The sequence below is a fragment of the Tauraco erythrolophus genome, chromosome 11, assembly GCF_009769465.1.
Source record: "Tauraco erythrolophus isolate bTauEry1 chromosome 11, bTauEry1.pri, whole genome shotgun sequence".
In the NCBI taxonomy this organism is placed as follows: domain Eukaryota; kingdom Metazoa; phylum Chordata; class Aves; order Musophagiformes; family Musophagidae; genus Tauraco; species Tauraco erythrolophus.
The window spans coordinates 15350337-15371766 of NC_141475.1; the positions used below are offsets into that span (position 1 = coordinate 15350337).

Genomic DNA, 21430 nt, shown 5'->3' on the forward strand with positions numbered 1-21430 from the left:
CAGAGAAATACAAAGTAATTACCTACCAGGGACTAGAAATTTTCTTAACACTGAGTAGTTTACAAAGGGTAGGACCACTTGTGAGAACTGGAAAAAATTCTTACAAGGATAAAATGATTCAAATATTCATACAGAAAACTGAACTACAGAAAATGCTTTTCAAAAAAAAAAAAAAACCCAAACAAACAAAGATCCTACCTGCTTAACTGAAAATTTTAATAACTGTTATTCATAAAGACAAATTCCAGTACTTCCTCTGTTTTGGAGTACAGGGGAAAGCACCGGCCCTAACAGAGGTCCTAGAAAAGAGAACTAAATTCTTCTGAAAAGAGACTGCACAGCGAGTGTGCATATAAAGATTTCAATCTATCTTGTTGCAACAAGACAATTTCTTTCCTTGGATTGCTATAAAATTAAGAAAGGCTGTGGACAAAGCTTACCAAGACTCTGAGCTGAGTATCAACTAAAAGTCTTGTAAGTTGCACAACACATGGCACCATGTCAATCCTTAAACATGAATGCAGATCATTCTAAAAGTCAAAGTCATGTTTTCTAAAAGCATCTAAGACATTTGTGTTGCATTAGTTTCTTTGAACTAAAAGAATCATCCTGCACATCCTTAATCATAATTGAGAATGCTCTTGATGTTGTAGACCAAAATAGAAGAACAGGAAGAAGACAGTGTTCACTTTAGATTCAGTGGTTCTGTCAGATAGTCATTTACTTAATAATTGTATTAACTGAAACATATACAGCAGCTTTGGCAGCAGAACAGAAGTGTTATACCACAGGAGCTGGGCTAGAGCTGTTTAGTAAACTGACAGTTGGTGAAAGACAGACTGGCCTGTATTTGACTTTCAAAACACTTTGTCAATCAATACAAGCCTCAACTGAGAGGGCAACTATCACAATATAAAATAAATCAGCAAAGTTATATAACAGACCTAAAGAGTCTTACCTCTTTCAGAGGCTTCCATGTACTTGGCTTTATACGGCAAGATCGTTCTAGTACATCTGAGTTACTAGCTGGAGATGAAGACAATGGATTAAGAGGGGATCCAGTGCCTGCCTTGCCTGAAGTTTCAGACCCTGGGGCACAACACAGAAAGCCCCTGCAGCAGCAGTAGTACTCCAAAAGCAAAATATTCTGTGTCCCCTTCTCCTTTGCTTTTCAGATTTCAGACTCATTTTGGAAAAAGTAATTTTCTTGAGATACGAAGGAACAGAAATATGAAGAATTTCTGTTACCAAGTCTTGAGTGAGACAGAACAACAGCTGTGAGAGAACAGGTGAGAGAAAGAGCAACCTAAAACCCTCTGGCAGCAAGCAGTGCCTGCAGGTAGCCAGAGCACCAGTTCACTGGTTCAGTTCTTATCATCACTGCTGTGCTTCAAGTGATTAACTGAAGTAACACACTGCACGCACCAACATTAGTCACACATCTGGGTTTGGGAAGGAGGCAGCACATCCCCATTACTCCATGAGCCTACTGATTGACTTCATAAGAGGAGAGACAATCAGCTACAGCAGGAACCAGCCTGATGCTAGCACAATCTACATGACCTTACATGATTCATGATACCTATTCTTGAGATTCATTGATTTTAATATGCTTTTAAAACTGCATATCTCTTCTTAAAATGGCAAGCAAACTTCAGAGCCTTCCATCTGCAGTGTACACAGCTAGAAAACGTTTACAAAATGAACCAAAAGACCCAGAGACAGTCCCTTAAGGCTTGAGTTTAAATTCTCAGGAATTTCCTATTTCTTAGTCTATTGATTGAAACGCATACTAATGCCTTCCTCTTACAGAATAAATTCATACCATTTTTATCTCTGCTATACTCTTACGGAAAATGCAACCAGTGGCAGAACTAAGAGTTGCAAAGTAAATTTATACTGTTACAAATGTGTGATATTATATAGGTAAAATCAAGAATAAGAAGGAAACTTAGTACAGTAAAACATGTTTAAATTCCAAACAGTGCTTTCTTATAGTTTAAGTCATGTAAAGTAAACATTACTTAAAGCTGCTTTCTACGTGTTCATCACAATACTAGCAGCAACAATTTCCAGGCAGCATATGCTTAAATTTTAAACTCAAGGAAAAGTCTGCATTAAAAAAAAACCCAAACAAACAAACAAAAAGAACACTTAACAATTACAACAGTTCTTCTATGTACTCATATAAACCTCCCCACAGTTAATCCTGTAACTCCTTTCTTCTTTACTGTACCACCTCTTTAAATCAAAAAAAAAAAAAAAAATGTGTATAGAATAAAACAAATGCCATGAGTAAAGAACTTCACATTATGCAACAGCTGGCATAACGAAGTCCCAGTTTCACCTGTAAACTTGAGGAGATGGTAAAACAGTCACACATCCACAATGAAGTTCAATATTGTTCATAAAACATATCATCCACTGCAACACATCAACATGCCTAAGGTATTTATTAAACTGCTATCAAATCGTCAGAACTTTCAGTTGCAGTATCTTCCTGCTGCAAGTTCCAGGTTTAATTCCACGTCTTATATTAATCCCACCTACTCCTTTTTTTTTTTTTTGCTTTTCAGCTTCTGCCTAATTAAACCTCCACGTACTACATCAGAACTATTTTATCATTTCTTATCTCTCATATTTTTAGCATGTGCCTTAGTGTTATGGTCTGTATGTCTAAAAACATATAAATACTTAAATGTAACAAAATTATAGAAAGGATGGTAAATACTGCTGTAAGAAATCAATTTTTGCAATTCCTGAACTGTAAGAAGTACAATAAAAAAGGGGTTAGGGTAGAGATCTGATTTTTTTAATCATTATCTTTTAAATGCACCTTATAATACCTCTATTTTGTTGTCTGATTACATATAGCATTTTATATGTGCTAGAACTAGGTTCATAATATTTCACTGAATTTGAAAGCAATATTCTAGGAGTAATGACATACAGTAAAACTTTTATCAAGATCTTAAAAGGAAGAGATACAAAGACAAGGAACGATTGGGCTCAAACAACTCACAGCAGCAGTTGATAAGCTCTGAAATTTAAAGTTAAGTTTTTGAAATGGGTAAGTAGAGTTAGGAGGAGTTTTCTGCCTCCCTCCCTCTTCCTCCCCCCTTTCCTAAAACATGTCCTTAAAAAACCATAAGTATAAATTAGCGCAGCATATTCAAAGAGCCAAACAATTTTTCAGTATCGGGTGCCGGAAGCATATACTACATTACACACTAAAATAGCCTGAATGCACTGCTGTTAGAACCAGTTTAATGCCATGCGAGTTTCAGACAAGGCAGTTTCTGAATTTGTAGCACAACATGGGCCAAACAATGCTGACAGTTGAAACGCATTCTGAGAGGTGATAGTTGTATTCACTGTCAAAAACAGGTGTTTCTCAGAGCTCTGGAAAGACTGTAGGGGAAAGAACTGCCCTGGATACAGTTACCTTTGTTGATGCAATATGCACATCTCCTGTTAGGATAGAACTTCAAAGTACTCAGTATTTTCCAATTGCATAACCATATATTTACTAAGCTCATGGCCTAGTTATTCACCTTTGTGACAGCATTAATTTGTTGTATGTTTGTTTTTATCCTTACCTTCCATTTTAGGCCCCAGATTTGGCTTTTATTAAAGAAATCAATAAATTTGCTGACAAAAATGGAAATATCAACTTGTAATCAAACTCCTTAATTCTTCTAATTGAGTAACTAATTCCTCATCACAGGGAATGCAGAATGAAGGAAGAAGAAACAATAAAGGCCTCAAATGCCTGAGCACGTTAAATCAGTTTCCTCAGACTCCTTAAGGAGACTAGTGTGGTTAGTGGGGCAGGAAGGCATTGCTACCTCTACAGCAGTTCACCACTGCAAATGGAACAGGTATTAATCCAGTAGGATGTACTGCTGTGCTAGGGACAGATTGAAACATCTGATCCCTGAACTCCTTGTTATTAAAAATAACACGAAGTCCACAAATCACTACAGCCACCCCAAGTTCCATGCAAAGCAGCCTGGAGACCTCGGCTGGGGCAGGACAGCAGCAGAGATTCAGAATGACCACTTGCTATCTTTGTTTGTGTCTGTTCACACCATCTGTTTCCACTGCTGCCTCTTTTCTATAAGATCTCAATCTTCTATTAACATTTAAAAGGATCAATACTAGTAAATAAGGCACCTTTAATGACTGAAAATGGATTGCTAGTCTTTAGGGTGCAGTGGCCTTTTACAGTAGCCTTTCACTCCTGACTAGTCCTCGGTGCCACAAGGCATTTGTGCACACATGCATTCTTTTGGGCATAAACCTAGCAATAGCTACAGCCAAAAGCAGTGCTACCATATCCATCACCAACTTCTTCCTGGCTTCTTTAGGGTACAAGAGCTCCTACCGAAAAAACACCCCACCCAAAATCCAAAGTCTCTTCTTTATCAAAAGTCCTCTTACCACCTTGCTGCAGAGAAGGTGACCTGTTGCAAGCCCCAGAGAAGGACAGAGGCATGCAGCCCCATCTCCAGGAGTTGTTTCCCTTTCACTGGTAACGGAGGAAGCTAAGTATCACCATTCCACACCATCCCACACCATCTAAGCAAGCCATGCAAATGAAGGAACAGCTAAAAATGGGTGCTATGTAGCAGATTCACAAGGGGAGCAGAAGGCCACTGCTTATCAGTTTGATTTTGTATTTGTTAAAAATCACGATGTCACAACAATAAGACTATATAAAGCCCATTATCACAAGTCAAATTTCAACAGAGGTTAGAGAAGTACATCACATCTGATTATTTATTAGGACTCTGCGACTGCGATCACATTCAAGAGATTGGGATGTAGCTTAAATGAACAAATAAAATCATCAAGATTTTTCAGAATACTACATCACAGAACAAAAACTGAAGACAACTGAAAAAGAAAACTACAACACAATGAGCAATCTCTAAATGTCTTTTTCCCTCCCTGAGGCTAGAACAGCTGCAATGGGTGGATAAAGTACAAGGATAGTACAGCATCTTTCCAAAGGAAGAGGCTTCAATAAGCTCTTACGTTTTCAGTGCGTTACTTCTGAATAGGCTCATTACGTTTTTTTAAAACCACTTCAAAATATTTTATGTTTTTTTTCCCTCCCTCTGGCCATAAACATGTATAAGCAGTTCTTTTTAATGCAAGAACTGTCAGACTTCTGAAAAAAAAAAAATGGCAGGCTTTCACAGAAGTAAGCTATCTTTTTCATAGCAGAAAAATACAACAGACACTGAAATATTCACAGAATCACAGCTTTGGTTTGAAGGGGCCTCAGCATCTTTATCTGGTCCAACCCACACTCAAAGCAGAGGCTATTCAGTATTTTATCGATCAGTAAATTTCTAGTCCTGACTAGTCAGTCCAACTGCAAGTTTCATGTGTTCTAACATTACTTGTTCAAGCATTAAACAAATAAGAGCAACCATAACATTTATTTCAAAAGGCTAATACTGTATATTTTGGCTTTAAAAAAATTACAGTACTTAAAAGCTATTATGTTTACCTAATGCATCACTTAGAGTTGCATAATGACCCATTATAGAAACTACAGGATCCCTCTTCAACACTCATGTACATTTGCAACAAGAAAATGAAAATCCCCCTCTAAGATCTCCTACTCATTGTTTACTCTGATTTCACAGGCAAAAAAGCAAGTAACCATAAGCAGACTTCAGAGGAAGTGCCAGTTTATCCCCTTTGAAGCAATCACCAACAGATATAACTTATCTTAATAATATTAGAGTGTCTGAGCGTAAGAATTTTTTCTTCTTTTTATAAGTTTTTGTAGCACTTCAGACATCTTGACTAAAACTGAATTTAGCTTGGCAGTAAGCAAAACAAATCTGATCTTACATTTTTAAACAATGCTGACATCTCAGCATTCTTCCATAGATCTATCTTTGTCATGTTATCCAGAGATACTCATCTGCTAATGCCAGTAAGTTTAAACTTCTCTCAGTATTAACCCTAAGAACTCACCCCAAATCCACACACTTGAAATTTGGCTTGCTTCCTTTTACTTGACTTGAAAAGATAATTAATAAAAATATCACTCAGCAGATTGATAGTGAAGTTGGAAAACAATTATTTTTTTTTTTTACAGACAGCACTATTAAACATATATTCTTATACATATGTTTATATATGTATATTCGTATTTAAGGCAGGCATTTCTTCATCTTATTTAGGGACTATTAACAGCCAAAACACCCAGAAAACTGATACAGACTAGAATTTGTTGTGCCATATACAATTAAGACTTCGAATTATTTAATCCTTTAAATAAATTTCCTTAACCAGGAAACATGTAGTCGTTATTTGACTGCTCATGTTACTACAGCTATGGAATTGCTATTTCTTAACTGCGTTATTCCCCTCCAGTGCTAGGCAGTAGAACGCAAAATACATTTTTCAGTATTTCAGCACTTCAATAAAATACCTCAGATTTTAGCTTGTTGGAGGCTCACCACTTGCAAGATAACTTAAATAAAAATCAGACCTCCTTTAAAGCATGAAAATGGAAACATGAATGCTAGAAGTTATACAGAGCTCTGTAATACATGAAAATGAAAGCAGACAGAAATCTCCACTCAGAAGTCAGAGATTACATGAAAGCATGCCTATATAAATATTGGCTATTTCTGACTAGCAAGAAACCAGAAAACATGCAGACAGAATAATTTCAACAAGTGGCATATTACCTGGGTGGAGCTGGCAGCAACAGAAATGCAGTCAATGAAGCCATGTCTCCGAGTGAAAAATGCAACTATCTGCTGCCAACGGGAAGGCTCATTCCGCAGCTCATCTGTCGAGCCTTTCTTTGCCCACTGCTTGTGCTTGGGGCCTACAGAACTGTGGCTTGAGCCAGTGTTGCCTCGACTGGCGCGAGAATAGAGGAGTGTGTTATTTCCGAAAATGTAATTCATCTCTGCAGCTCTGCAGGTGGTTGCCAGGCAGTCTTACTTCCCTACCAGCTGCTGAGTGGTGAATGAGCAGAAAAAAAAAAAATGCAGATAGAATTACAGCAGCATCGTTTACAAACCAGGAAAACAAAATTCTTGATAGCTGATGCTATTTTTCTTCCAAGCTTTTCCACTCCCTACATCCCTTCTCTACCTGTGATTACAGTGATGAGCATAATCTTGAGCAAATAAAAAAAGGCAAGCAAATGCTTCCCTTATTTTTCCTTTTTCAGAACCCACAGGATCGAAAGCTTGTTTCCTGTTCCTAGCTGATACTTAAGAGAAACTGGGTAGCAGGTACAGCACAACGTTGCAAATTCACAGCTATGAGGATAGTGGTGCATGATAACAGCTACTGGGTGGAGAAAGCATGGATCAAAAATAACTAAGTTTCAATCACTGCCTGTAGGAAGATCCAATAGCATCTTTTCACTTCCTTACTTGCATAAATTATAAACCTGAACCGAACAAAACAGGGAGCATGCAGTGGAACTGCACTTGTTCATTGATTCTGTCTTTCTGAAATCATTTCACAGAGCAAAGACCTTGACAACATGTTTAGAAAAATATTCAAGAAAGTGTTTGCTCATTGTTTCTTCTTTCTTCCTCCTCCTCAGTGCATAAAACAACTATAGAGGGAAGATACCATTGTGTCACAAAACAGTCATTTTGTGCTGCATATCAATGAGTGTCTAGTGGGGTTTTTTTAATCACCAAGAAAATTGAGGATATTAAGATTAAACACCAGAAATGAACACTTCCTTGTACTTATTCTATGATTAGTGTGTCATGATGATAAAACCTATTTTGAAAATTCTGTGAATGAAAATAACAAATAATATGAAAACATTACTCCTCAAAAGTACAAGAATTGGAAAAAAAAAGAAAAATTCTTGTTATGCACTAATGAACTTTCAGTAAAATTTTTTTGATTTCCAATGCAAATCTCAAGAGTATTACTGCTGTAAGAATGCATTTTCTCTGCTCTCTTCACAGTAAAAAAAACAAGTCACACAGTAAATATATGAAAGATTATAAGATTTAAAATTAGCTTACAGAATTCACCGTTCAAAATTTTTAGTCAACTATTTTAAGAAAAATCCTCCAGCTCGCATCAAAGAGATTACTTAGGAAATGAGAGAAACATCGGGACTTTCAGTAACAAGCTTGCCTCCGGAAATTCAACAAAAAGTTATCAAAACTGTTTGGGATTTATTTCTATACGAAACGCTCTAACAGTCATAACCATAACACCAGGGCAAACATTTTCATACCCAAGAAAACTCTCAATCTGATGAACAAAGGCATAAGAGTTCCTTACAGCACTGCCACAAGTTACAACACCGCCACAAGTTACAACACCACGATTCAACAAATCCACTGGGCCTATGATGTGCATTTAAGTGGGGATCACCAAATCCCTCCATACACTTCTTTATGGTGCAATATACTCTTCTGCTTAACAAGTTCTTATTGACAGCTATTTTATTTTATGTAGCAAATTTTTCCTGACAGCTTACATTACAAGCAGAAATAATAAGCACATTAATTTAAAACTGTGGTAATAAGATCAATGCACCATTTACTTCTAGTCACTAGTACAGCTCAATAATGTATCACATGCAAATATTCTGAGTACATCTTTCAGACAGACTTCATAAATATTCATAAAATATAATGGCTTATCAGTTTAAGTCATATGAAACTCGGGTCTGACTTGTGCAGTGTTCTCAAAGCTATGTTCCTAAGAGATAAAGGAGATAAAAAAAATGCCTGAGACACAGAAGGTGCAATGGTCATTTTAAATGGACAGGCTTTTTATAATGTGAATTCTTTTCATGGGAAGATTGCAGCCCTACCTTCTTCTAGAGTTGAAGAAAACACCTAGTCTGAAAAATGCTTATGAATTTATTACTGGAGAAATTTCTTAATTCCTGGCTATAAATGAAGACGTTTGGAACAAACTACAAATTACATGCTTTGAATTCTGAGTCGTTTTATAAAGAGTCAAAGTGAAAATATTCTTTACGTTTTTCTTCATACGGCCTTCAACGTCAACACTGCAGTACATTGTTAACAATCTGAGAGTACAAGAATACTAGTATAATTTTCAAAAAACATCTTAAAGAATTCGTTTATATATACATATATTTATATCTCCATAGGCTCCAAACTGAGAGTCGCATGAGAGCGTATTGTTTAAAATTTTGAAAGGAAACACCACAATACATGGACAAGCAATGTACCAAGTACATATTTTCCTTGCCATTACATCAATCTGTCTGAAGATGAGACAGGTTCGCTGTGTTTTAAGGCAGTTTCTTTCAAGGATGATTCCCGTTCACGCAACTACCCACTTTAGCATCACCAACAAAGAGACTTAAAAAAATCATCTCTTCAGGAAAGGCTCATATGGACAAAAAAACAATAAAAATTCCTGAAAGTGAAGCTATGATGACTTCATTTCAATGAAGACAGAAATCTTTAAAAGTACTTTAGGAAGAGGTTATGCAATCACACTGGTGATACAAGACACCAATCTGTGTCACCTACGCTCCATATGGATGTTAACGACATTGAGCAAGATTTGCTGACGCCTGAGAAGATACTGTTGCAGTTATTTGTAGAAGGAGCCTGTAGCGTGGTGATGAGACAAATCTTGATTTTTACAAGTTACAAAGCAACCTGAAGATAAAGGCAAGGCATAACTCTAAAGTCAGTATAACATCAGGATAACACAAAGGAGTCCAGACAAGAAGAACGGTCACTTGTACAGTTTTAACAACAGGCGGGGGTAAAAACAAGAGCTTGTTTTGGTCAAAAAGCATTTCAACAGAGGGTCAAACACGTACAAGCAGAATTCAGAGAAAGTGCTATTTGGACAGAAAAAGAAGTACCCAGAGAAAGAAGACAATCTAAGAATCAACACAGAGGAGGTAGCTGAAATTGCACCTGTGAATGACTGCCTCCAGAGCCAGGAGGTAGTCAGCTCACCAGGCAATCTCAGGAAGTCCAAAAGGGAGCTGAGAGCTTCTACCACCCCTTTTTCATATTCTGGATATTGAACTGATGGAGACAAAATTTAAAAACAACCACACACACACTCCCCACCAAAACCACCATGAAAAACAAATGTCATAGCAAAACAAAAAAGCTCCTGTTTACTGTGAGGTAAGATTTGAGAATTTGCAGATTTTAAAATACAAAGAAAAAAGTAGCACATAAGTAAGATTTCTACATCAGTACACATACCTTCCTACAGCTTAATAAATTTACTGAAAGATATATCTACATTTGCAGTGGATGCAGAGTAACATTACTTGTTCTGCAGCCAATTAACAAGATACACTACTAATCACAGCGGTTTCTGATAAAGTTCCTCTGATTTTGTACTTGAGCCAATTCTTATTATCAGCTTGCTGGGACAAATGAAAACATGAAATAATACCATATGCTAATCTGAAAGACAAAGTTTCCCTGGACTTATCGTTACAAGCAGCATGCAGATCTAGAAATTAGAACCGCACAGCAACCAAGACTGCTGTAAATGCAAACAGCAGTTATATCTCAATTACCCTTTTTAAACAAATAACAACAAAGCTCCTGAAGCATTTGAAAAGTGTCTTATAATAGTTTTACTAACATCTAGCTAAACAGAATATTGGCTAAAATAAGCATAGACCCCAAAGGAATAAACAGATACATTAAATTCAAGAACCACCCAAAACAACAGCAGGGACTTGTTTTATTTTCAGTATCACTTAGGTTTTTACCAAAAAAAAATAGAGACAAAAGAAATATGCAGAATTCAATTTAAATACTCAAATATAGACTAGGAACTTTAACTCTCCAGGTAGGGGAATAAAAACTACCACTGAAAATGTAGATACAAACTCATGTTTACTGTTTACACTTTTCAGAATTGTATGTTTGCTAAATTTTTACTGGCATAACAAATTTATGTCTCATTAAAAAGCACATGCAACCTTCTCAGCCAAAGCCCAAGAGTACACTACTCAAACTGGACACTGTGGAAAAAGAAGTTGTTAACCCTTTCTGCTAAGATACATTCAAAAGCCTTTCTTAGCTTTTATTTGAGAGACAGAACTGAAAGGACAGCCCTCGATCAAGTGTGATTTACACAGACAATAAAAAGCAGATATTTTACTGCTGAAACTACCTTGTAAGTAAACACCCCAGCATGATTATTCTATAATGATGCATTTTAGTATAAACATTGAATATAAAAGATTATTACATTATTACTCATACTACACCTCAGACAACCTACCAATCTGTGCAGATTAAACTGCCTGGTCTTCCGTACCCTGTTCATGAATCTCCTGCCCATCTTTTTGGCACGCCAGACTGATAAAAACATCCTGTGTTTAATGCAAGTTTCTTTAGGCTTTCTTCAGTCACCAAAATGAACCCAACTGCACTGACAGCTCTGGGGAAATCGCGGGCATAAAGAGTATAACCAGTTATTAAAAAGACTTGATGCTGATTACTGTATCTTAGGTTGTTCTAATGTTTGGATTAATCCACAGTCCATCTGCTACAGTTTTTCTTGTCTCTGTTGAGAAGAATCTGTTGAACAGATGCATACTGAGAAAGGGGCAGATTTGGTCAACTGCTTCTTACTATAAGACAAACTGCAACTTCACAAATATTTGTATATTTTTCAATTACAGGAAGTTTAAAAGTAGTAATCTATCAAGAACTTGCGCAAGGCATTTTAATTAAAGATTGTACAGCAGCTCCTCTAAAGAGTGACCACCAAAGTATGATGCTAGTCTAAAAATTAGTATTTCTGAGGGTGCATTCTGGTTTTCCTTATAATTTCCACTATTCTAGGTATGTTCCTAACACCAGAAGTACTTCCTGCTGAAGACGTCATAAAGCTTTAGAAAGGTCTCCATTTAGGAAAAGGTAATAGACTGCAACTTTCTCACAATCATACATATCAATCAATCTTGCAAATTACCTGTCATCTGATCTTAAATTTCTACACAGAAACTGCATTCTCATCTTCAGGGTAATCTTGCCTATCTGCTCAGACACAAGTGGGATTCAGGAAACAACAAAAACAAGAAAATGTACTTGGGCAAACAGGAAGTTACAATTACTTTGACAGTTAACCTTGAACGTGCCTTCATAGTTCCTCAAATCATAAAGACCATTAGTTATTTCTGAGCACAGAAAAAATGCTCCTAATGAACAGAGAAGTCTACTTTAACAGAAGCTCCACAAGCTCTAAAAGACTTCTGGGAAAGCACTTCACACAGTACGGGGAAAACTGGAGGGAAGACACACTGGAAGATAAAGGAACTTATTAAGCTTATCAGGACAAGATTCAGGTTCACAGGGAAAAGAGGTTGTTCTGCATTAAAGGAACCATGTGTGTGTGTATGCACATTTATATCAACAGTTATTTCCCATACAGATTAATAAGGAGTTAAATAAAGGTGCTTGCTTCCAGTTGAAGAAAAAGGGCAGAAGAGACGAGCAATGCATGCTGTAATACTTTTATTGATGTAGCCAGAAATCAGAAGTCTGTCAGCAGCTGCAAGATTATTCTAACATCAGAGATTGACTGTAGATCACTGCATTTAGGGGCTATAACACAACTATCATCTGCTAATTCATATTTTTGAATATAAAATCATATTTCTGAAGTAACCATTCTCTAGTCATTGTCATAATTGTAGTGACCCAACCTTACTCACTGCAATTTTATTGCTATTTCCTGACTCAGCTCTTTCCCAAACTGAGGAGTCAAACCGATTCATCTTTCATTGTACAGTAGCTGCCCCTGCCTCTGACAACTCTTATTCCTCTTCTATGAACCATTTCTATACTGAAATGTCGTCTTCATCAAGATAAGGAAGAGTGCAGATTTCTAGAGTGATATATAAGGCAGTTTTATTCCCATTTGCTTCCCCAGACATTCCCTGTGTTCCATTTGCCTTTTTGACTTTAACTTGAGCACTGACATGATTATTCCATTAATCTGTTATAACCCTGAGCTCTCATTCCTCTGAGATGACACAGTTAAAACACAAGTTCTTCTCAGATCCTTCTGGTAAACTCCATCCATCATGATTACTGATCTTCTTTCTTACCCTTCACCTTCCTTTTGTTGTTGTTTTCATTTGTATTTTTTAAACAATGAAATCCCAAGATTTCCCCCCCCCGCCTTATTCCATGACATCTTATATCTCTCTGTAAGCTTTTATGAGCAATTCTAAGAAATTGAAATTTCTTTCTAATTAGTTAATTAATTTAGTGCATCTAAGAAAATCTGGAAACCTACAACAAGATGATCTTTATGTGCATGCTCTACAAGACTGATGAGGCAGAACTACTGTTTACAATGCTTTCATTGCTTTCTTATCCGTAATTTCTCCACATAATCATTGAATCTACTCTTTAGAATAGTTTCACTATGTTTTGACAGTACAGAAATGAGAGTGAATTCTCATTTCTCCTCTCCCTTCTGGATGCTTTTTTAAGAATGAGTACCACCTTGCATATTTCATTCCTGTGATACCACAGTCAATTTACGTAGACTGTTATACAGCATTGCAGCACTAATAGAGAAGCAGTTTTTTATCAGAGTTAATTTAAAACCATTAAGCTTAAATACCATTAGGTCCTGGAAATACTTTTCCAAAGCTATCTAAACATGTGAAAAGAAGCAGGCATACACTAAGTGGGCACAAGACATTTATTTCACAACTGGACTGCTGTACTAGGATGCAAAAAAGTCCGTTATGTAGGTTTGGATACCACTGATATATACTATCAGATTTTTTGAAACGAGGTGTACACTACTAAGATTGGGGTATCTGGCACAAAAACAGGGGCCACTACTTCTAGGCAAGAGGAAAGGTAAGGCTAAAGGCCATACTTCTTACCCAACCAGCACATAATCACAGTACTAGGTCAAATAAAATGCCCAACTAACCTACTGTCGTCTCAACAGCTAACAACATGAGCACGGCGTAATCCTTCCCTCCCCACTATACCATCCCAAGCTTCAACAGTTCAGAGATTCATAGAGCCAAAGAAGGCAAACTCTGTTTTACTGCTTGTATTCTGATAAAGGACTACTTTCACTCTAATGCAAACTGAGCCTGAATAAGTCTAATTTCTCCCAGGTCCGACACCGCTAGGTAAACGGATAAAGCAGAGGGGCACTGACATGGGGCAAAGCTACTGGTTCAAAGTATTCAACACATTATGAGATTAGTTTCAGATCTAGCACCAGATGCTTCACTTGGGCAAAAAGATTCTTGTAGTTAAAATCTGAGGGTAAAGCTGTCATCTTTTTCAATGGAGAACAGTATTTCATCTTAGTTTGAAATACTTCACTGTTTGAAGATAAGAAAACAGTAACTCATTAGCATTTCATGTCATAATATTATCAAGTCATAGTTTTCTTTACTGAAATAAGTTTATATAACCACAAAAGACTCCATCACTGTGTTTTAAATTGGCAAGCAGCATTAATCCACATGTCTAAACACTTTCTTGAAAGATCTTCAGTACAGGGAAGTAGGGATTTTCACTGCATTATCTGACGCTCGAGTACTCTAGTAGAATATAAGAGTGCTCAGCCAGAATGACAGGTCTTTCATGAGATCGAACAGGCAGCCGGTAATGAAAAAGGCCAATCACAGCACTGCCTGATCTGCCCACTATTGTCTTTTCCCAGCATCTCCTGCACAGAGATGATAATTTCTGAACACATGAGAACAGTAAAGTAGCCGACTGTTACATGAAATATGTACAAAAGTCCATAATTATGTATACTATAAGTTAAAGATTAAATACTTCTCCCCTGTCAAATCTATTTCCTACAATTTCTAGATTGTTCTTCCACTTCACTGATGATTGCACAAAGCTATTCTAAAGATGCTAAACATTCAGCGAGTAGAATACCTTCAGTTTCTTACAGCTGTGCTACTCAGTCAGTAACTAAAATTTTACTGTATAGCATGAATAAGCAATTTTAGATACTGTGCTAGAACAATAAAGTAAAGCTAGTGCAATGTTCCAACTAAAACACTTATGTTCAGCTGTCAACGTCCACTAAGTGTGTAAGGAACAAAGCAAGTGCAAGCATTCTTCTCACACCCTTTGAAGTAACGTCATGGTGAAAATCTCCAGAGACAGACCTGCGAAAAAGATTTGGTTAAAGAAAAAAAGAACAGAAGAGACTTTTCTGAATCAGTAAGTCTAGCTTCCTGTTGCTGCAGGCAGCCACACCATAATATCATCTATAAATTCACCAAATACTTGGAAAACTCTCCAAGAACAGCCTTGTGCAAATTTTGAATGGGAATTGTGGATATAATGGAATTGCAAAGAATATTGTAATATTAAGACAGTTTATGAATATTAGCAGGAATATATTTGTTTATAAATAAAGTATTAGTTTATAAATATAGCAGGATAAATATTAACATTTATCACACTAGTCATGGTGTATCTTTCCAATACAAAACATATTTAGTAGTTTACAAATTATTACGTGTTTTCTTTGGAGCTTCTGTAATACCAGTGAAATAATAGCCCCAAATACCAACATATTCACATTTTTTTTGTTTGTTGTATTATATCATGACCTGTTATTTTAAAACTTTGTAATAATCTATTACTCAAAGCTTTTTTTCCTTGATAGAAAACTCCAACTTCCACTTCTCAAGTTAAAAACTTGATTGGTATCATATCACATCTGTGACAGATTTCACTTGATTGGAGCTATTTAATAAAAACAAACGTTACATTCAAAACCATCCATTTGCAGGTACGATAGAGAAGCTAAATTCAGTTTTACAATTGAAATAAATCCTTTTGTAGCATCACCATCTAGTGGTCAATCCTGGTAGCAGCGTACTGCTTCAATTGCTTCACATCCTATTTTGTAACAACTCGAGGAACCTCACATTGTAATCACAAGCTTCTATGAGGAATTTGGAAATCTCACACTGAAGAAATTCTGGTACTAGCTGCCCACCTACCTGAAAATATTTTTTAAAATGTTTGAGACAGAATATTTGTGAAAGATTTGAAGTTTGACCATTTTCACTATCCATGATTCTCTACCATTAAATATTAAGAAAAGTTGTTTTACAGAATTAAGAAGAGTTTCACTTCATACAGTATTTAACAGGGAACAGAGGATTTGAAATCTCCTGGGTCAAGTTTACCTCTTTGATGCTCAAGACATAGAAAGTACACATTTCTTCTTAAACTGACAAAGCTCTGCCCTAAGACGACAAAACCTGTAAGCCCTGTCTCACGTTTAAACTTGAAACCCAGTACAGCTAGTATGAGTTATTTCATGCTAATTGCAAACATGCAATATCTTAACCCAACCTCAATCTGTGGTGGCCCACCCTTCTGTCAAGAAGGTAAACCGTTTTGAGTTACTGCGGTACTTAACGTGGAATATTTGATAAATAGTAGTCACATGCTTGTCCTCTAAAAACTTAGGATACACATTTGTCTTTCTTTTCATTGAAAACTGCTCTTTGAAAGCTATCCACCTGTCCAAGCAAGTTGTAAAAGCTGCTTTAAGTCCGAGAAAATCTGAAAGCTTTTCTCAAGAACAAAATGTAAACCAGCAAAACCCAGCCATCTCCCTTCTTTGCTACTTCTATTCACGTTCTGTATTATTGCTCTAGACTGCAGAGAGCTTGCTATGAAACACAGTATTCCTCAAAATCTGATTCTACTGCCCTCTGCAGCACTTTCTTAAAGAGCAGCATATGATCATAAAACCACTGTTTACATTTGTTCTTCAAACTAGTAACTCTATATTTGAAATTTCAAGCGTATTTAACACTTATATTTTTAAAAAAACATTCTCATTATTTTATTAGTGTAATAAACACAAGACCCGCTATTACATTTAGTTTCCTTAACCAAATGTAGTATTGAAGAAAGCTAATCAGGACTTTGTACACTAGCCAAAACCTGGTCCCTACACAGTGCACCAAGTCAACCTACCAAATAAATTACACAAAGCACTCTTAACTCAGAGCTGTTTCTGTTAAATTGGTCTTCAGCATGAACTATGCCAAAACCATGAACGTCCTGCAGAGCATCAGGCCAAAAGACAACAGGACCAGCTATGCTAACAATACAACAGCAATCTTGTTTTTTTTTTTCTGACACATTCAAGTTCAATTTTTAACAGCATTTATTCCAATAACTCTAGCAAATCATCTCCTCACCAAAATGAAATTTTGTATGCTCAAAGGCATTTTACTCTAAAAGGTCATGTATAGATTTCCAGGGCCTATGAACTATGGATGCACCCCTCACTCCAAATACCTTAAAGACTTCAGACTCTGATTATGTGACATATGCAAAGAAGTTTACTTCTTCATGAGAGAAGCAAGTCAGCAGCCAACTCAGCAGCAGAATTCAAATTTCTACGAAATGCTGGTAAACAACTGAAACCTGGAGCACTCACCCCAGTTTTCAGATGAACAAAGCTCAGAGAAATTTCAGTTCTACCATACATTGCTTTGAAATTAGTAGTCACATGAAAATAATCAGATATATGTTACAAATGGTAATGATTTGCACAATGATATTTCTCTTATACACATTCTTTCCAATCAAGTGGTGCTTTCCCAGCACTTACCAATTTGAGGAAAACAACAGTAATCCTCCTCAGAGATCTAAGACACACAATATTTTGAAAAGGCCTCACCATATTTTGTAATTACACTGCCAATTTTAGTCACAAAGGATACTACCACACACCAACAATTCATGCTAAAAATACCACACTGTAGACCTACTATGATGCAAGCCTACCTCATCATTCTAAAGCCCAAATACTCAGCAGTATCCAATCACTTCTCCGCAAGCCATAAAGACTCAGAAGTACTATAGAAAATAGTCTGGCACACTAAAATATTATGCTATTCAGAAAGTTATTGAGCTACATCTTCCTACTAGCCCGGCAAATAAAACTACCTGCTACAGCCCCCAACACCCCACAACCTCACACTCAGTTTGCCCTCTTAATTTCTAAATTTATCCTGAAGTTACTGGAGCTATCTTGAGAATAATGATGCTATACACTGAAAAACTCCAGAGACATATATTACACTTGGTTTATAATGTTTTCCACATAGGTCCTTGATTAAAATATTTACTAGAAACAAACTCTGAATTGATTCTACAGGATTCTGGTAGAAAAGCACGAATGTAACTGACAGCAGTAACCATAGTGCCCATCACAACTACACCCAAGACCTTAAGTTATCTACATTTGTTATCTGTGCATTTTACCATCACGCATTTTTAGTGATAATGTGTGGCAGTCAATGCCTTAACATCTACAAAGTGACTTTTACAAATGAGCAGTTCCGTTAAAAAAAAAAAAAAAGAGCAGTATATCTCATGCCTTTCCCCCCCCCAAATCATATCCCTGGAGAGTATATCAAAAGAGTTCACTCTTATTAATAATAACTTTTAAAATGCCTACCTTTACTGGTGAAATATGAGAATGGGAAACAAATCCATGGACATTCTCGATTTGTGACAGATTCTTCTCTGATACATGAACCAGCTCTGGACCTGTCACCTCATTGGTAATGTGTGGAGAGCTGTGCTCCTGTGGAGGTGTATCTTCATCCTGATAGCGGTATTTCTGAAGAAAACAATTTTAGAAAAAGATCAGTCCACCACAGAAAGTGAAAAGATTATCCAGAAAACCTAGATCAGATAGAAATAGTTGTTTTCTGACTCTGTTGACTTCAAGGCAATAAAATCTAGAATAAAAAGTTTTCATTAGCATTTTCAGTTTAAAGACTGATCTTGTCTAAAAAGGTTCCAGCCTTTTTAGTCTCACCTAGGACAACTATAAAGCTACCTAATTTTCTTTTGCCTGTTTGCATACAGTAACGTGTTCCCAAACCACTTTCCAAGGAAATTCTCCCTTTACTAGTTTTTTTCCTTACAGACACTTTAACACTACATTATTTACCAACAGCAGAAACTCTCAATACCGACTGGATTTATCACTTTGTCCTGCCTTTAAAAACCATCAGCCTCAAAAGCTTTTTTCTGTACTTCTAGTTTAGCACATCTACCAAAAGTGTTTTTCATCAGCTGAAGAGTTTCAGCTTTTACACTGGGGTATCAATACAGCAATTCACTACTGCTGACTTCATTATTAAACAATAAAATGTGGTTTTGCTACTAGACAGATTAAGCTTCCCCAACAAGTAAGTCTTCAAACAGAAACACAAGACATTATTCAGTCTCAGTCTTATTAATTTGCATTCAATTTCAAAAAGCAGAAACTATTACTTGGCCACCAGGGATGTATTTCAGTCAGACTGTGCTGTATCCATGCTTGCAGATCCCTACTAAAAGGTATCAATGGAATCAGAAGCACACGATATTCACCTGTTCTCTGGACTGCAGAGCTAACCACTCATGCAGCACCTGCAAACTCCAGAACTAACACGGGCTCACATTACAAACTTCACCCCCCAGTTTCACCATTATAGTCTCAGCCAATTCTGAGGCACTTCAGGCAGTCCATGCGTTTCATTGCTGGTTAAAACCAAAGCTTAAGGCTGAAGTCATAACTTTTCCAGCAGGGTTTACTGTTTCCGTAAGATGCATCCCAATATTTTATAACCACATCCACTTTCACACACTACTACTATACTCTGGAGTACATACATAGTTGCGACTAGTTTACTGGGAAAGTATGTCGTGACACTAAAGGAACAAAAAAACCTTCTAAATAGGTAATGGTTTTTAACTTGGAAAAGGCTATTCCTATTATTAATAAAGTATACTTGGGATAGAAGACATTTCCTTGAGTAGTTGCTGTGGGTTTTTTTAACTGAACCCAAGATTTATGTACTACAATTTAAATCAAAAATAGTCATCATCTCGGTAAGTTCTTTCTACATCACAGAATCACAGAACAGTTTGAGTTGGAAAGGACCCTAAAGATCATCTAGTTCCAACCCCCTTATAATGATAATCCAGTAGATCACTGCAAGTAACCCATTTATCTGTAAGTACGAACACTACACCAAGGCAGTACCTGATACAGGGTATGATAACTAACCCTGTTAACAGATACACAAAAGTACAATTTCAGGCCACCACAAAGATCCCTGTCCTTCACAGAAAAGTTCTGCAACATTAGGAAGTTATAAAGCCTACAGGATAAAATACAAAACCTGCTTGAAATGATCCATCAGTTAGTAGCTCCTGCCCATGCACCTCCACGTGCCTGTCTTATAAGACGACTTAATTTTTTTATCTATCCAGAAAAAATAATCTCCAAGCATGGTCAAATAGGACAGCTAAACTCTGAACATCAGGAATCGCTTACTCTTCTCTGTCTCCCAAACTCTGGGGAAAGCACCATATCCCCGTCCTTTCTTTGGTTCTGGCAATCAGTGGAACATTGCCAACTTTTTTTCTCCTCTTTTGCAGGGCTGGACCTGTACTGGATTACTGACCCTGATTCAGGCAGGGACTCAAAGAACAGCAGAGACAGTGCAAAAGGTGAGAGGAAATCAGGATGGGATCTCTCTCTTTTGGAAGTGAGCTACACATTCATCTATCTACTCTGTCTTCGTAGACTCATTGTACAGCAATATAAGAAGTGGTTAAATGAGGCAGCTGAAGTCACGTAACCGACTTGTGCTGAAAGAGGAAGGATTTGCTTTGTTTCCATTACCCATTACACTTTACCCAGTCGCAGCCTGCCCTACAGCACCCCATCCCCACCTCTAACCCCAAAACAACAGCAACAAATCCACACCCAACCACACACATACAGGCAGATACTAAAGATGCACAGTTCCTTTTAGCCAGTAACTGATGAGATGTCAGAGATCTTTGAAGTTATAACCCAAATTTATTTTTGTACTTAAAAAATAAAATTAATTTAAAAAATCTTTATCTACTCTACTCAATTCAACCCTTCATTGTTGAGACCATATGAGATCAAGTTCTACCCTATGAGAGAAATTATGCTTTTAAAGTATTGGAAATTATAAAGCAGAAGTAATAGAAGTATATTTTCTCTAAAAACACCAATGATTAGCAGAAAAGCACACAGTACAAGAAAACAACCTCAAAGAGGGAAGCAAGAGCATTAAGACTTCTGTTATTACAACAACCAACCTCAAAACATTTCCATACTTTCTCCTTTGCTGGATGGCAAAGGAGAGATAGCAAATGCTGATAATTGTGAAAAATTGCAATGGCTACTCAAAAAAAGGCCCTAATTTTTCAAATCTTTAGCAGAGAGGTTTCATGAGATGACCAAGCCAACTTAATAGCTCACTACTAGCAGAAGATGAAAGATCTTTTTCTTTCGTTTCCCCGCAGCAGTGAGATGATAGATTGCTCAGCTTCAGACTCTTGCCATTCATCTGTTTTCT

At 36.8% G+C, this 21430-nt stretch overlaps 1 protein-coding gene across 18 annotated transcripts in view; it reads right to left on the minus strand.

The window, feature by feature from the left end:
• The window catches only part of DLG1 (discs large MAGUK scaffold protein 1), a 161435-nt gene that overhangs the window by 85268 nt on the left and 54737 nt on the right, over window positions 1–21430 (minus strand). For 14 of the 18 annotated variants that reach the window (XM_086618560.1, XM_086618561.1, XM_086618556.1 and 11 more), the window contains exon 4: window positions 18496–18660. In XM_086618560.1, the coding sequence (XP_086474686.1) occupies window positions 18496–18660 (165 nt within the window). Of the gene's footprint in view, window positions 1–6719; window positions 6945–18495; window positions 18661–21430 lie in introns of those variants that run through there. The other 4 variants (XM_009983247.2, XM_009983246.2, XM_086618562.1 and 1 more) reach the window with 1 other exon arrangement.